The 13,065-nt window shown below is 41.0% G+C and overlaps 1 protein-coding gene and 1 pseudogene across 1 annotated transcript in view; one reads left to right on the plus strand and one right to left on the minus strand.

Annotated features, from left to right (window-relative positions):
* The first annotated feature begins 3,058 nt into the window (after positions 1–3,058).
* LOC118853348 (solute carrier family 22 member 10-like) overlaps positions 3,059–13,065 on the plus strand; it is a 28,913-nt gene continuing 18,906 nt past the window's right edge. Inside the window, exons 1-4 of the mRNA XM_036763367.1 lie at positions 3,059–3,460; positions 6,130–6,233; positions 6,813–6,967; positions 7,064–7,232. Coding sequence (XP_036619262.1) covers positions 3,059–3,460; positions 6,130–6,233; positions 6,813–6,967; positions 7,064–7,232 — 830 coding nt within the window. The remainder of the gene's footprint in view (positions 3,461–6,129; positions 6,234–6,812; positions 6,968–7,063; positions 7,233–13,065) is intronic.
* On the minus strand, positions 9,492–10,864 carry LOC118853249 (annotated as a pseudogene).

Below are 13,065 nucleotides of genomic sequence, written 5' to 3' on the forward strand. Positions count from 1 at the left end.
GCCCAGAGATGGATTTTTCCCATCAGGATTGAGCCAGAGGACACAATTAGCTCAAAGAAAAAATACTGACTTGAACAGCATATCTAGATTTAATGTAACATTTTCTCCCTCCTACACCCAATATAATCAGGGTACATCCTCTTGCAGTCATATGCACCACCCATGAACAAAAGAACAAGTACAGAGATCAGGCAAGAGGGACCCACAAGAGGGGCCACACCTGCCGGCAACTGACATCTCTGAAGCTGTGCCATCCCTGGATCCATTCTGAGATGTCTAGGAATTGTTCTCTCTGGGCAGCATGTGTCAGGGAGGGCTGTCACTCTGCTGGGCTCACTGGGCCTCCTCTCTGAAGACTCCATTGCTGTGCTTGCTGGGTGATGGTCTCTGTAGCCTCCAGCTTCTGTAGAGCGGAAATATTTGGCCAGAGCTTCACTAGAAAACTAAAGACCAATGTCCCTAATGAATATCATCCCAAAAATGTTAAATAAAATTGTAACAAGGAGAGCACAGCAATATATCACAAAGGTCATACACTACGACCAGGTGAGAGTCATACCAGGAATGCAGAGCTGGTTCTATATTAGGAAAAGTATCAGTGAAAATAACCACATCCACACCAAAATGAACCGAAATCATGGGATTATCTCAAGAGATGCAGAAAAAGCTTTCGACAAAATGCAATACCCATTGCAATTTTTTAAAAAGTGGTAGAAAAATAAGAATGAATGGAGCTTTCCTTAAATGTGTAGTACCCCTTATATGTCTATATCTCAAAGAGATCATAAAAATGGGAAAAGGACCTACATGTACAAAAATATTTATAGCAGCTCTTTTTGTGGGTGCAAAGAACTAGAAAGAGATGGGAAGTCCATCAACTGCTGAATAGCTGAACAAGTTGTGGTATAAGATTCTGATGGACTACTATGCATTATAAGAAATGACAAGCAAGAGGTTTTAAAAAAACAAACCTGGACTTACATGAACTGATGCTGACTGAAGTGAGCAGAACCAGGAGAACACTGAACACAGTAATAGCAATATTCTGTGATGCTTACCTGTTAACGACTCAGTTATTCTCAGCAATACAATGATCAAAGACTCGGGGCGAAAAATGCTATCCACCTCGAAAGAAAGAACTGTTGGAGTCTGGATGTATATTAAAGCATACTATTTTCCACTTGCTTTATGTTGTGTGTGTGGTTTTGTTTTTGTTTTCTGGTATGTGATTTCTTTAACAGCATGAGCATTATTTAAATATGTGTTCATGATTGCACAGATATTACCTAAATCAAAATGCTTGGTATTTGAGGGAAGGGGGAGATTAAAGAGGGAAGGAGAGAATTTGGAACTCAAATTAAAAGAAAGTTTAAAAATGTTACATGTAATTGGAAAAAAGACTATTCAAAACTGAAGTAAAATATGGGGATGAGAGATCCCTGACCACGGTGGAGGTAAAATCTCCCTTCATTCCATTGCTTTGTCTCTTTTAATTATTTTCTATTAATCCTACATGTAGCTTCTTTGTTCATACTTGTCTCATTATCATCTCTCTCATTAGATTGTGAGCTCTTTGAGGGCAGGGACTTTCTTTTGCCTTTTTTCTATCTTGAGTGCTTAGCACCATACTACGTATTTGAAAATGTTTATTGACTAACTGAAAATTAAGGAAGAATTATAAGAATACATTTTACAAGTCTATCGAAATAGTTTTAAATTAAAAAGAATGTGGAAGGAAGAAGTGGGCAAGGACCATAACCAAGTTGGACACCATAATAAATAGCTGAAGGTAAGAAGACTAGCAGGTGAGACCCTCATTAACTTCACAGCAGACAAAATGCAAGGAAGGAGCCAGTAGCAAAATCCATGGCTTCAAAGGTATATACAAAGTTTCTAAAGTTGAGAAGTGCAGGCCAGTTGGTCATTGAAACAAGAGGACCTAATGATGTCAAAGAAGCCAAGGAGGAGGCATTAAGCTAACTGTAGATTCGGGCACTCCTTTCAGAGGTGCAGCCAAGTTCATTGACTGAAGGAGAAGTCCCAGAGTCAGTGAGTTCAAGTGATCCCAGGCAGAAACCATTGACCCTAAGGGGATCTTGAAGGGGAAGACCCAGGCTGAGGGAAGTCCCAAGGAAAGGAGAGCTCTTTCCACAACTACCCCTCAAGATGCCTGTCTACCCACAGACACCATAATATGGCAGAAATCATAGAATATAGAAAACAGTTCAATTAAACTGACAAAATGATCAGGACTAATACCCTAAGCAACATTCTGACCCCAAAGTTCCCCTGCCCCCTATATCTCTATAGAAAGCATGGAATTGCAATCTAGTTGTCTGGGATCAAGGTTGGCCTTTGAATTTCCCCTGTGTTTGGGATCTCAGAGGTGAAACTCCAAACACAGCCTAGCCTGCCCAGCTTCATTCCCACCACATTGCTTCTCATTTTCCCTTGGAGCTGAACCCCCATGAATTAGCAAGTGCTTCCTGTGGCACAATCTTCCTGGCTCTCAAATGCCTCAGCCATGTCAAAGCTACCCACCTTCAATCTCAAGTTGATTTGTAACCAATGCATCTGTAAAATTATCTTTATCCTCCTTAACCAAGAAAACAGAAGCTGCTCTGTCTCTGATTTACAGTGGAAACACTTCTCTTTCCTGGAAGTATCTGGAGCCCTTTTTGTAGGTCTCTCTATCATTACCTTGGACTCCATGTGCAGTTTGGAGATCCTTTGGGCACAAGTGCCCCCCTAGAATGTGCATTTAAGCATGCAAGCTTGGTGCTGATGTATCCTTCCAGCTAGATAGTAAACTTAGTAAACTTTGTGCCAGTTTTTCTTCATGAATGGTCTGAAGGACTTTGGTATCCTCAATTGCACATAGATCTGAGAAAACCGCCTACCTACATTGCTCCATCAAAGTAAGGATGAAGCTTCTGGGGGAGGGTGCTCACTGTTCTAAAAAAATAAATCATGTGTTTTGTTGCAGTTGAATGACTGGTTTCTTCACTCAGTAGCTCTCAGAAGAAATTCTCTTCTTGGGGCCAGCATTCCAGTCCTGATGGCCTTTGAGGATCTCCTCTCTGAAATTGGAGATAAGAGAAGATTCCAGATCTTTAAGGTCGTTTCTTTGGCTATTCCTCAAATATTTATAGGTACCCATTTTCTGATAGAGAACTTCACTGCCTTTGTCCCTGAGCATCGGTGCTGGGTTCAGTTGCTTGACAATACTTCAGCTTCTCTCAATATCAGTGGGAACCTTAATTTTAGTTCCCTTCTAAAGCTTTCCATCCCCATGGATTCTAATGGGAAACTAGAGAGGTGTCGCCGATTCTTCTGGCCACAGGGGCAGCCTTTGGGTCCAAATGTCATAGGACAAAACCTTAGCCAGCTGGAGATTGAGCCATGTGTGGATGGCTGGGTTTATGACCAAAGCATCTTCACTTCTTCCATTGTGACTGAGGTAAGAGGTTCTTTCTGCTACCCATTTCCAATCCCAGGAAGATTTAATTCTCCTTTTGAAAAGGTACCACTGATTTGGAACTTGTTTGCTTTGGTGAAAGGCAGAATTAGATTTCTCTCCTCTGCCAGTCCACAGCTCCCATTGTGGTAAAAAAATCAGTGAAAGACCTATTGATTAGGACCTGCTGTGAAATACAAATCAACAATGCAGAGAGTGTTATTCTGCCGATTTTCTTTATTCTAAAGTACAGCCAGAATCAGTCAGGATAACATAAGATTTAGCAGCTTCTACATTGAAGGATCATAGGGAATGGAATATGATATTCTGGAGGGCAAAGAGACAGGAATGCAACCAAGAGTCACCCATCCAGCAAAACTGAGCATAATCTTTCTGGTTGAAAAATGGATATTTAATGAAATAGAGGATTTTCAAGCATTCTTAATTAAAACACCATGGCTTAATAGAAAACCTTACTTTCAAATAGAAGACTCAAAAGAAGCATGGAAAGGTAAACAGAAAAGGGACATCATGAGGCTCAATCAGGGGAAGATGGGAAGATGATATTTATAACTCATAAGAACTTTCTCATTGTTAGGGCAGTTAGAAGGAGTGCATATATAGACAGAGGGCACAGGTGTGAGTTGAGTGTGATGGGCTGATGTATAAATAAATAAAATTAAGGGGTGAGAAAGGAGAATGCACTGGGACAAAGGGAAAGGGAAAGATAGAATGGGGTAACCTATCTCACATAAAAGAGGCAAGAAAGAACTTTTACAGTGGAGGGGAAGAAGGAGGTGGAAAAGAACCTTTGCACCTTACGCAATTGGCTCAAAGAAGGAATAACACCACTCTGGCATAAGGAAATTAGCTTACCCTATGGGAAAGTAGGAGGGAATGTGATGAAAGAAAGGGGATGGGACTGACAAAAGGGAGTCCATATTGAAGTAGGCAATACTCAGAGGTACATTTTGTTGGCTAAATGCTGATTCATTAACTTGGGGTTTACTGGCTAGATTTCTTTCTCAAAGACCAAGCCTTAAACCCAATTCACTCTGAAGCTCATAGATTGGACAACAATAGGTCCCTGCCCTCCTAGCACAGAGTGAATGCAAATAGTAAATGGTAACTGTTTCCCTTTTAGCTAGCGACCCTGAGCATCTTTCCCTCTCAGTTCGATTTTTTTTTTGATTAAAGGGGCCATCCCTTGACTCACTTCTTAAAGAGGCCTAATCAGTGAATGGGCATTACCTCACTCAGAGTGAAAACCTGGAAAGGCCTGAGCCCCAAAGAGTCAGGGTCTCCCCTTAGATCCTGGGCCATCTGCAGTCGTCCTGATGAATATCGGACCACTGGACCCAAATGGCTCTGGAGGAGAAAGTGAGGCTGGTGACCTTGCACAGCCTTCTGTCACTAAAATCCAAGTCAACTGCAAGTTATGTCATCATTCTCTGACGTCATGGTACAAATACAATCAGATGTAAGACACTTTTGAAGAGGGATGGGATGAAAGCAATCGAATAAGCAGAAGGTGAATAGGAGAGGGGGAAATACAGCTAGCAAACATAACTGTGAAAAAAATATTGAAGCAAGTTTCTCTGATAAAGGCCTCCTTTCTCAAATATATAGAGAAGTGAGTCAAATTTAGAAAAATAAGAGACATCCCCAAATTGATAAAGATGTGAACAGTCTGTTTTCAGGTGAAGTAATAAAAGTTATGTATAGTAATATGAAAAAAATGCTCTAAATCCCTATTGATGAAAGACGTACAAATTAAAACAATTCTGTGGTACCACCTCACACTTATTAGATTGGCTAATATGACAGAAAAAGAAAATGACAAATGTTGGAAGGGATGTGGAAAAATGGAGACACTACTGATGGAGTTGCGAACTAATTCAAACATTAAGAAGCACAATTTGCATCTATGCCAAAGGTCTAGAAGACTATGCCTACTCTTTGATGAAGCAATACCACTGCTACTTCTGTAGTACAAAAGGATAAAAAATGAAGGAAAAGTCCCGAGATGCACAAAAATATTTATAGCAGCCCCTTTCTGGTGGCAAAGAATTGGAAATTGAAGGGATATAAATAAAGAACATTTTTTGAAATTTAAAGCACAGGCTCATTCGAATGGGCAAAAAAATCTGAGAGCCCCAGAGTTTGGGCAATCTTAGATGGAATATGAAATATGTTACCTTATGGGCACGATGGAATTTTATGGAAAGCAGGAGGGGTGGTTCAGGGTGTACACATTACAAGGGGAAAGATAAGGATGTCTCCCATGACCTATAACATTACGTTGTGGTGGGAGCCTTGGCAAGTTTCCTCTGTGAGGCTTCTTCAACATTTGCACATGTTATTTGAGATCTCACGTGGGTCTGAAATTAATCCTTTGCTGGGCTTTCCTTTCAGTTATAGATGCATCAGGAAGGTCAGGGTCAAAGCGAGTTTGAAATTGATGTCCCAAGCATGACTGTATGATGTATGATGTATAATTGGATGATTGCATGATGGAGACAGTGGCCTCTTCCTATCATAGTGGGGCAAGAAGCCTGAGCCAGAGTCTCTTTCCCATCATAGTCTTTCTCTTACCACATTGGCAGCAAGAGTCCTGAGGCCAAATTCTCTTGCCTCACTTTAAGATCTGATTTTCTCATCTTCTCTTTCAGTGGGACCTGGTGTGTGATTCCTGGAAACTGAAGTCCTTCTCTCAATCAATATTCCTTGCTGGGATTCTGGTGGGATATCTCCTATTGGGCTATGTGTCAGACAGGTCAGTTTCACCTGGACACAGATGTTTCTGAAACCCAGGGAGCTGAGGGCCATGGAGCTAAAAGTTAGAAGATGAAATTAAAGATCCTTTAGTCCAACCCAGTCATTTCAAAAAGGAGGAAGGCAAGGCAAAGGGAAGTAGAGAGACTTTCCTAAGGTCATGTGCCAAGAGCCAAAGCAGAATGTGAACATTTTTTAAACACTTAGCAGTGCCAGGAACTGCACTAAGAGCTGGGGATAGGGAACAAAACAAAAAGGGTTCCTGCCTTCAGGGAGCTCACATTCAGTGGGGGAGTCAACATGCAAGCAACTCTGCACATTCATGGGAAAAACACAATAAACTTCCTCTCAGGACGCAGGCTCTGCCCTGGCATTAAGGACTGAGGAAGGCTTCTCGCTAAGGTGAAATTTTTGCTGAAAATTAAGGAAGCCAGAGAGGGTAGAAGGAGGAGATGAGAGGGAAGGCATTCCAGGGAGGGGGGACAGCAATGAAAACAGTGCCTAGTGAGAGCTGCTGGGTGGGGGGATGACATTATGCCTCTGCCCTGGGGTCACACCCATGTGGTTTCCCATGATGTAGGTTTGGGAGAAAACGGATGCTGCCTCCAGCTTACCTCATGGTGGCTGTCTTCAGCACTGGTGCTGGTTTTGCCCCGACATTCCCAGTTTACTGTTGTCTTCGCTTCCTGCTTGGGTTTTCAATATCAGGAATCTTCATTTTCGGTTTTACCCTTGGTACGTCTTCTCTGTGGGGCTTCTTCAACATTTGTACATGTTCTTTGAGATCTCACCTGTGTCTGAAATTAATCCTGTGCTGGGGATTGCTTTCAGTTATGGAATGGACCACCAGCAAGCACCGGCCCCCGGTAACAGTCATGTCAACTCTGTCCATCAGTCTGGGGCATCAGTTTCTTGGGATTCTGTCCTATGGCATCCAGGAATGGCGCAAACTCCAGCTGGTAGTGTCTGCTCCCTCCTTTGCCTTCTTCCTGACCTCTTGGTAAGTACCCTCGGGTTTCTTTTTGTCTCTCTGAGAAGCTGCAAATAGAGGGTGAAGAATCCAAAGCTTCTTTATATTGAAAGCTCATTTCAGGATGTTTCAAATATTGTAAGAGAATAGGAATGTTTCCCATCAGGGCCTTGGGTGCCAGTCAGGAGTTAAAACCCATGCTTGGATGAGAGAGACCTGAATCTAGATATCTTCATCAAATTATCTCAAGGTTATAAGAAGTAAAGAAAATAAAATGTAAGTTATTAGTGATGACAACACTTTCCCCAAGGTACCATGAACAGTATCCCAAGACACAGGAGGTGAGATAGAAAAATCCTTAAATTTCAAATCAGAAGTCATATCTTCAAATCCCGACTTTGTCTCTTATTAGATGAGTACCCATGGACAAATCACTTACCCTCCCCATACTGCAGTTTTTTCCTCTGTGAAATGAATGGGTCAGATTACGTGACCTTTAGGGTGCCTTCTAGTTCAGACTGGGGGTGGGGAGGATGAGGCCTAGCTGGTACAGTGGATACAGTACAAACTTGGAGTCAGGAAGACTCTTCTTCATGAGTTCAAGTTTGACCTCAGACACTTGTTAGCTGTGTTACCCTGGGCAAGTCACATAACACTCTTTGCTTCAGTTCTTCATCTGTAAAAATGAGCTGAAGGAGAAAATGGCAAACTGCTCCAGTGTTTTTGCCAAGAAAATTCCAAATGACATCATGAAGAGTTGGAAATTACTGAAATGACTGAACAACAAACATACCCTACTGGAGGAAAAAAATTAATTTAGAATAGAATAGAAAATTCTCAAGGATTTCTGATGAAACTACTAAAGCTGAGTAGAAATATATTTATATTTATATATTGACAATTATGTAAATATATTCTTATCTTTATGTGTTGATTCCCCATTAGAATGGGAGCTCCTTGAGGGTGCACAGTGTTTTTGCTTTTTCCCTGTATCAACACCTTTAGCACAGGGCCTGGCACATAGTAACTATATTACAAATACTTAGTGATTTATTAAAGATAAAGGTTTAAGGAATTACACCCCAAAAAGCCTCTCCACCATCTTTCTCTCTTCTTCAGCTTTAATGGAAAAACAGTCTCTTCAATTGCTCTCAAACCCTCCCACTCAATAGTCTTTCTGTAGATTCACTCCCCATCCAATTACCTCTACAATGATGCTTTATAAAGTAATATTTGAACCAGGTTCAACAACAAAGTAGTTTCTCCTCATCTGATTTCTGTCTTCTCCATAGTTTATTTCACAGATGCTCATAGATCAAAACTGAACTCACATATGATCTCCCAGACTCCATAGGGAGAAACATCTCCTAGGATGACAATTGCCCCTGTTACTACATATTACATTCTCTGCAGCTAAAGAGAGTTTCAGTTTCTACAGTCTATGTAGGAGATGCTTTTGAAATGGCCTCCCATGAATCCTATAAACAGCTCAGGAGGACTTCCTCTCTGGCGACAACTTGGCGTGATGTTGGTTCCCATGCATGATGCAGGCATCCGACAGGTTATCCCTCACTTATGCTACATAACTTTTCTCGTGATACTTTTTGGACCAACTCTTCAGTCTGGGCCCACCATCAATTTCTCTATAGCTTTCTGAGGGACTCACAACTTTGATTCTTAAAATGTTATGCCAGTCCATACTCTGTATAACACCATGTGCAGAATAACAATATTTAATTTGTTAGGTCTTGGATTCAAAGAGTGTGTTTACGCAGACTTTTGAAAATCAATTCCACTCTACTCTGGAAACTATTGAGAAACACATATTCATGGGGCCAACAATGGTGGCAGGAAGCAGAATTCTGGCTTTTAATGTATGGAGACAGGAACAAAGGGTAAGGTAGATCAAACACGTGAGGGGATGAAGGAGTGTGAGGAGAGCTAGGACTCTCAGGGGAATGTGCAATAAAGATCTTGTCCCCACTTTTTAAAAATAAGTTTGATTAACGCATTTTCTTTTTAATATCATTAATCACTTCCTCCTTTCCAACCCAGAATTGGACCATCCCTTGTAAAAAAACAATCCAATCAAAAATTTCTATTCTTTTCACATTAAACTGCTTTAATGGTCTCAAAATTCTGCATCACATTTTTGGTTTTTTCCATTTAAAAATTACTGATTTTAAAAACTAATAACTCAAACCACCATGACATTAATTGTCCACAAAAATATTCCTTTCCTCCTGAAGCTCTTACATTACCCTGCAATCATTAGCCAGCCTTTTACTATTAAACCAAAATTTCCATTTGAGACAAACAGTTCTGAGTCCCTTCTTCACCACTGATCAAGACTAGGGCGGGAGGTGTTGTACAGAATATCCCTTTAGCCTTCTGGAAAGGTTTTGTGAACTTGCCAGCTCTGACAGCCTCTTTGTCAACTGCCTTGATCACACCAACTGCAACAGTCTGCCTCATATCAGGAACAGCAAAATGACCCAGAGGAGGATAATCAGAGAAGCTCTCTGGGCTTGCCTGGACCAATGTCACTGGATTTCAAGGCCATCTTCCAGCTTCTTACCAGAAGGGCCATGAATCAATGTGAGCAGTGTGACAATCAAGAACGGGTGCATGTGGTTCAGGATAATGACCTGTGCAGTGAATCGAGCCATTTCCATAAGTGGGTCATTCTCACTATTACCAGCCACATTACCATGGCAGACATCATGGACAGACACATTGTTGACATAGAAACCAACATTATCCCCAAGCAGAGCCTCATTTAAACTTTATGGTGCATTCCAACAGCCTTTACTTCAGTTGTAGTATCAGCTGGGACAAACGATGTTTTAGAACAGCAATGTCCACTCAGCCAACAGGTACAGCACCAATACCACCAATTTTGTAGACATCTTGGAGGGGTAGCCCCCAGGGCTGGTCAGTTGGCCAAGTTGGTGACAGGAGGCAAACCAAAGCTTCAAGCAGTAGAGTTCCATTAGCCTTGCCATCCTTACAAGTGACTTTCCGTCCATTGAACCAAGGCAGATTAGAGCTTTGCTACAGCATGTTGTCACCACTTCAACCTGAAATGGGTACAAAGTCTACTGTGTCAGGGTTATGGACAATTTTCTTAATGTAAGTACTGATTTCCTTGACAATTTCCTCATATATCTTCCAGTTGTAGGGGGGCTTGGACAGAATCCATTTTGTTGACACCAACCATCAGGTGTTTCACACCAGTGTGTAGGCCAGAAGGCATGCTAAAGAGTCTGTCCATTCTTTGAGATACCAGCTTCAAATTCACCAACACCAGCATCAACAACCAGGAAAGCAGAGTCAGCCTGAGATGTGCCTGCACTCATGTTCTTGATAAAGTCTCTGTGTCCTGGAGCATCAGCAATGGTCCCATAGTACTTACTGGTCTCAGATTTCCACAGAGAAATATCAATAATGATACCATGGTCATGGTCAGCCCTCAGCTCATCTAAAAGCCAGGCATGTTTGAAGGAGCCCTTTCCCATCTCAGCAGGCTCCTTCTCACACTTCTCAATGGTTCTCTTATCAATTTTAGTAAATTTGTAGATGAGGTAGCCAGTAGTGTTGGACTTTCCAGAGTCTATGTGTCCAATGATGACAATGTTAATGTGAGTCTTTTCCTTGACCATTTCTGTGGGGGTTTAGTGATGGTTATTACATTACCTGTTTTCTGGTGGCAAACCCATTCTGAAAAAAGCCATGAGGTTCTATTTTAGGTGCTAGTAACTCTAGTAGGCTGAAAATACCAATGCAAAACTAACAGGCCCTGCACTCAAGGAGCCAAAACTATCAGGAAATAAAAGGTACATAAATAAATATACATAAAGTACATATGAAAGGTGATCCTGTCTTTAATCAAAAAGGGCCCTCTCTCTAATAAGACTTGTCAGTGTGACCAATGCACTAGACAACCCACCATGACAAAATTGCAATGGTAAAGAGATTTTCACTTCCTGATATCATAGATTGAGTACTTATCTCTATCTTTCACAGACATAATTACAGAAAAGAGGCATTTTTGGAGTCAGAAGTTTTGAGTTAGTACCTTAACTGTGTGCCCATATAAGGCCACCCACCTCCAGGTACCCTGGCTTCTCTTGCCCACTGTCATGGCCAAGTGGGCTCCTGAGTGTGCTGGACAGTGACTCCTACATGCAGCTAGGCCAATGCCTCATCCAACATTTCTGAGTAATGAGATCAAGAGAAGTTATTGAAGAAATGGTGCACCTTGTATGTTGGGACCATCTCCTTTCACACAACTGAGGAAAAGATTTATGAATTCTTTGGCAAGAGTGGTGACAGAAAGGAACTCATCATGAGAGTGAAGAGAGCATGTGGATACTGGTTTGTTGACTTCTACTGCAGAGCAGTAGTCAAACATTCCTTGAAATACTTTAGTGGAACTTACCGGGAGAATGGAATCATCTGCACAGATGGGGATACAGATTCCAAAGGGGGCAGACAGGACAGATAGGGAAGATCCAGGGCCAGGGCCAAGAAGAGGATCAGAAAACTATGATGCCAGGAGAGGAGGCTATGGGGAAATGGGTGGAATCAATGAGTAATGAAAAGCCATCATTTAAACAAGAAAACTTGGGCTGGTTGACAGATCCTGCAAAGAGCAGCCCTGAAGTTCTAAACACAATTTACTTTTAATGAGCTCTTCTATATTTCTCTGCCTCTGTAAAAGAATCAAGCCTGAAACTTTGACTTGGTTTTCCACTCTGAAAATCATTCAATGTCAGGCCTAAGGCAGTGACTTTGGTCCTAGTGTTGGAGCTTTTAGATCTTGTCTCCTTGTCAGGAGGACTTCCTGTCACATGAAGAACAGTTAATAATGAAGCAGACCTGTTCATAGGTATTAATGCAATAAAACACAGCTATTCTTGCAGCAAGATTGGGAAAGTCTTATTGTATGATTGTGTTATTGTTTATAACTTCACAAATTGGGGTGAGCATTTAAAAACCATCCTAATGAAATTTGTATGAAATTAATTTTTCTAGGATCAATAATCTACAAATTTGAATCCTTTTGTTTCTAAGTGTTTTTACTCTATCTCATCTCCAAGGAGACTTCTAACTCACCAGGATATAAAAGTTTCTTAAAGAATTCTTAAAATGGTTCTGCCTCAGCACTAATGATCTCATGATTCAAAGGAGAGTCCTTTACTTTGATGCTCTTGATGGATGGCCTAGAATGAAATTTGTATTTACAATGTAAAGGGGGATTATTAACCACTTCCTTAATCTTTCTAATAAAGACCATGGAGATGAAATGTTAAATTTAGGAGGTATTTGTTTTAACCTTGAAATTGTGACAAAGTGATGTGAGACTTGCCATCCTTATTTATTTTTTTTCTTTTAGTAGAGTAATAAGAGAATGGAGAGGGTTTAGGAGAAAGCCTGAAAATCAAGGGAACAAAACACTTGTAATAGAAAAGGTGAGAGATAGCTTCACTTAGAATTGATGGAAATACCTGACTCCCTCCGGCAGTGATTCAGGACATCCCCAAATGACATATTTCCCCTATGTGCTTTTGCATGGCTGATAAAAGAATGGAATTCTTGCTGAATTATGCCCATAGGACAGAGGAGGAGATTTTCTCCCACTTACATCTTCAAGGAATGAAAGGGTGATTGAAATGCTGTCTATTCTGTTGACAATTTTAGAAGTTTTACCAGGTAGGTCCATTTGATCATCTATTGGGATGGCATAATTGAGCCAAAATCAAAAACCTGTCCTAATTTAAAGTAAAAAATCAAGAAAGGTTCTAGATGATCAGTAACTCTGACCGTCCTGTCATAGGTGTGTGCCATAACTGGGGATGAA

The sequence above is a fragment of the Trichosurus vulpecula genome, chromosome 6 (genome assembly GCF_011100635.1).
Source record: "Trichosurus vulpecula isolate mTriVul1 chromosome 6, mTriVul1.pri, whole genome shotgun sequence".
Classification (NCBI taxonomy): domain Eukaryota; kingdom Metazoa; phylum Chordata; class Mammalia; order Diprotodontia; family Phalangeridae; genus Trichosurus; species Trichosurus vulpecula.